Consider the following 4,317-nt stretch of genomic DNA (forward strand, 5'->3'; position numbering starts at 1 on the left):
TTAGTTTGTATATGACATACATATATATATATATATACATACGCACAAGAGAATGGGAAATGGTAATCTCTTCGCACCCATCTCATTGTCTTATTATATGTTTTCATGGCTGCACTCGATGACTGAGTTTTGTATTTAAATTAAAACCATATCTTTAATTTAATTTCTCACACAAAATGCTCACATCCGTAGTTTAAATTATTGACTAGAAACTAGTCACATACACATTAATACAGTTTAAGTAAACAGATTATTGTTATTCACCAACTTTTAGTGTGAAACTAAAAACAAACTTTTATTTTGTACAATAAAGATCTTTCTGGAGATTTGCTAACCTTTCACCTATGCATGCAGTCATTTTTTCACTGAGAAAAAAAAAGTCAGTAAAATTTATTATTTTTAATCAGCAGTTAGTTAATAATATTTAAAAATATAAATTAAAAATATATTATAAAATTGATAGACTAAAAAAATTAGACTAATAATTAAAAGTGTCAGCTAAAAATAATAAAAAGATTAGACTAATGGTTGAACTTTTTTCTTTGTTATATTCTCTATCTAGTCTCTAATTTTTTTTTCTGGTCTCTAACTAATTTATTTCTTTGGTTAAAACGTTTTATATTATATATTGCTTGATTTCTTTGATTTTTCATTTCATCTATTGCTTAATTTCAAACCGTAAATAAATTAAGGTCCAATTCTGTGACTTAGGTACACAGAAGTACGAAATGGTACATAATTATTAATGAATTAGGTATATATGTATGTTGGGAAGTTATAGTAGCTTCGTATCATTGTCGGGTATTAATTTCATTTGTGTATGTAAATCCATTAATCATCTAAGGATTAATTAATTCGCATCAATCAAAATCCCTCACCTCTGTTTTTGTCATTATTTATTTATCTGTATGTACTATCTGTATATTAGCAAACAGTTCTTGTTGTCCCATGAACACATTGACAAATTGAATTTCTAAACAGCCACTAATTAAGGGACACAAATGAATGGGTGGTCACAATCTGATTGTCCCGTATTGAAATATAAATAAAACTTCAGTTATTAAGAGAAGTCATATTTTGACAATCAATTTTTGCTTTGTGTCCGAACTGTATTAATTAACGATTCATGATTCGATTGGTTCAATCGGCCGATTCGAACCGATTTTCAAAACTTTAACGACGACGAGTACTACTACTACGTGTACTTTTATTGTACTCGTCACAATTTTACATACGTGAAATAATATTATTATTTGAATAATATTTTAAAGAGTAAAATATATTTTTTATTTTTAAAAATTGACAAAAATTTTAAAAATATTTTTAAGTTTTATTTTGTTTTAATTCTGTTATAAAAGTTTTTAATTTGCATTAAATATATTTCTAATAGCTAATTTAAAAAAATTAGAACCAATTCAACAATAATTACATAAGAACAACTTTTAACACAAGTAAATCAAACATAATTGTTATGCATTATTGTTGGATAGGTTTTAATTTTTTTTAAAAATTTAGCTATCAGGGATATATTTCACTACAAAAAAATATTGAGTATCGTCGGATTTACCGTCAGAAAAACGGCTAAAATTTGACGGTATAAACTTCGCCAATAACATATTACCGGCAGATATAGCGACAGAATAAAGTTGAAAGAAAACAAAATCTATTGAACGTTATAGGCAAAAAATTTCTGCCAATAACATTAGCGCTATATCATACGTCCCCGCACTATTTTAATCTGACGGTAATACAAACGGAATTTTTTTTTTGAAAAAATGATTGGGATGTTATCGTCGATATATTCCGACGGTAGTCCTTTTATTTTTTTTAAATAATACTTTTACATCCATCTATAGTGTACCCTGATAATTAATAATCAAAACAGTGTTTAAAATAAATGTGAAATATCAAACATACAAAGTAAAAATACAAAATGATGGTAACTGAAATATTTGAAACAATGCTAATTATATTATATTCTTCTCAAAGTTTTATAAAAAATATGTATCACAGAACTATATTTATATTAATCATATTCAGATTCATCATGTTCTTCCTCTGGTTCACTATCCTTCTCTTCCGAAATAGTTTCCTAATCATCGTACTCGTCTTCCTCTTCTTCGTCGCCATAAACCTCATCTTCTTCATGAAGATCGTCGTTCTCACGTGGTAGTACGTCGTCATCTATTCCAAGGTCAATTATGTCATCATCCGTAACAGCCGACCTAAGGATGATCGCCTCACAAGTATTAATCACTATTTTCAAAGGAGTTGGGTCATCAATCTGGTAAAGTTCCTGACCTCTATCCTATCATCAAACTCGATGCAGCATCTTGCCTTAATCTTAACGACAACCACCCAACTAGACTTGCATGAATCCAGATAAGGCAAATAGTATACTTGTCGTGCATTTTTAGGTAGAATAAAAAGATTGTAGTGCCTATATTTCCTGGATATATTAACTTTAGTGATATCGTAGACCTTGTGCTTTTGTATTCCTTGTCGCAAACTTTGATCATACCATTCACATTTAAACACGCACACCTTGTACCTATTCAAAGTAGAGGCAGACCGGCTAATTCCCTACTCCTCTACTTCTCCATGTCCCGTCCACATCCAATACCCATCCTTGAACCCGTTACAATAGAGGTGAAGCTTTATATTCGTAGGTCCTAACCACTTAGTCAGTCAATACTTTTCATAAGGACACCTAGATACCCCTTTAGACCTAAACGGTTCCATGTTAAATACATGCCCAACAAACACGTCAACTCCCTCAAAGAATTTAGGTTTTAATCCCCCATCCACCGTTATCCCTATCATACATCTATAGACGATGACTTGGAATCATATTGAAATACACACCCTAAAATTCAACGAACATGACAAATTATTAAATTTTTTAAAAAATTTGGTAGAATGTACCCTATAATTAGAATCTTCGACCAAATACAATTATTATTTTCTACAAACCAATTAAAGATGTTTTACAACAAATTAAATGAAATTTTGGCTGAACTTTTCCTTAATTCAAAGACATCCAGCAAATAAATATAACAGGTTGGACAAAGGAAACAACTGCAGGCATAAATTAGAATAAACACGAATTCAATATCCTAACTGTTCTAGTGCATAATCCCTTATAACTCTATAATTTTCCAGTAAACAAGGGTTTTGAGAAGGCGTATCTACACGACCTTCTCCCACTTCCGTCCTAAAATACTATCCTAGAAAAAGTAAGTCCAACATAAAATTTAAATAATTGATTATAGTTAGAGATAGAAAACCTATCTAAAATACGGATGCACAGAATACGAAAAAATGAAATCCAATTGATTTTAGAAAAATAACACCATCCTAATAAAAAAGAAAACTTATTAAACACGCAAGGTAAAACTAATTAATTCAACAAACTAGACAAAGTCTTCCAACAATGTCGAGCATTCTTAATCTCACCATACTTAACCTATCGTAACTTAATTTAATTTCTATTTACATTAAATTAACATAAGAAACCCTAATCACAAACTTCATTACCTTAATTTAATCAATGATTTAATAATAAAATATATAACAAAACCATAAACTCACAAAAAAATGAAAAAACTAAAAATCCTAAACCGAACTCTAACCACAAACTTTAATTTAATCAATAATTTAATAAAATACTTAACAAAATCCTAAAATTACAAAAAATCTAAAAAATTATACCAAATTTTAATCACAAATTTTATTACACTAATTTAATCAATAATTTCATAAACTACTTAACAAAAAAATTCTAAACTCGCATAAAAATTTAGAAAAAAAAGAATTATAGCAAAATTATCTTTGCTGGTGGCTGCAAGATGCTGGAGGCGTGGTGGTAACATGAGGCGGCAGTGACGGCAATAATATCACTATCACCGATGGCTCCAGCGGCGACCGACATCTCCAGCAGCTAGAACGTCCAACGACGACGACAGCAGAGGCTCTAGCGGGTGGCGGCGATGCCAACAGCTTCTCCCCTTACTAGAGACCATGAGAGGAGAGAGAGAAATGAGAGAGAGTGAACTCGCAGAAGTGAGTTGAATTTTAACCCAACATTACCATCGGATTTATTGGCGGAATGTTCCGCTGGTAATAAATTGCACAAACGCAGTATTTCACTAAAGCGAGTTACCGTCGGCAAAGTCTGCCGGTAAAGTTGCATCACTAAAATAATATTTTATGCCATTTATCACCATCGAATTTAGAGTCAAAACATAAAATCCGACGGTAATCAATTAGTGGAACCATATATACCTTGTAACCCACCCGAAATCCGACGGTATTCAT

At 30.8% G+C, this 4,317-nt stretch overlaps 1 protein-coding gene across 1 annotated transcript in view; it reads right to left on the reverse strand.

Moving 5' to 3' along the window:
• LOC127744226 (zinc finger protein WIP3-like) overlaps positions 1 to 4,317 on the reverse strand; it is a 10,054-nt gene extending 5,737 nt beyond the window's left edge. Inside the window, exons 1-2 of the mRNA XM_052256506.1 lie at positions 4,285 to 4,317; positions 2,106 to 2,308 (exon numbers count right to left, since the gene is read on the reverse strand). Coding sequence (XP_052112466.1) covers positions 2,106 to 2,308; positions 4,285 to 4,317 — 236 coding nt within the window. The remainder of the gene's footprint in view (positions 1 to 2,105; positions 2,309 to 4,284) is intronic.

The sequence above is a fragment of the Arachis duranensis genome, unplaced genomic scaffold (assembly GCF_000817695.3).
Source record: "Arachis duranensis cultivar V14167 unplaced genomic scaffold, aradu.V14167.gnm2.J7QH unplaced_Scaffold_232527, whole genome shotgun sequence".
NCBI lineage: Eukaryota > Viridiplantae > Streptophyta > Magnoliopsida > Fabales > Fabaceae > Arachis > Arachis duranensis.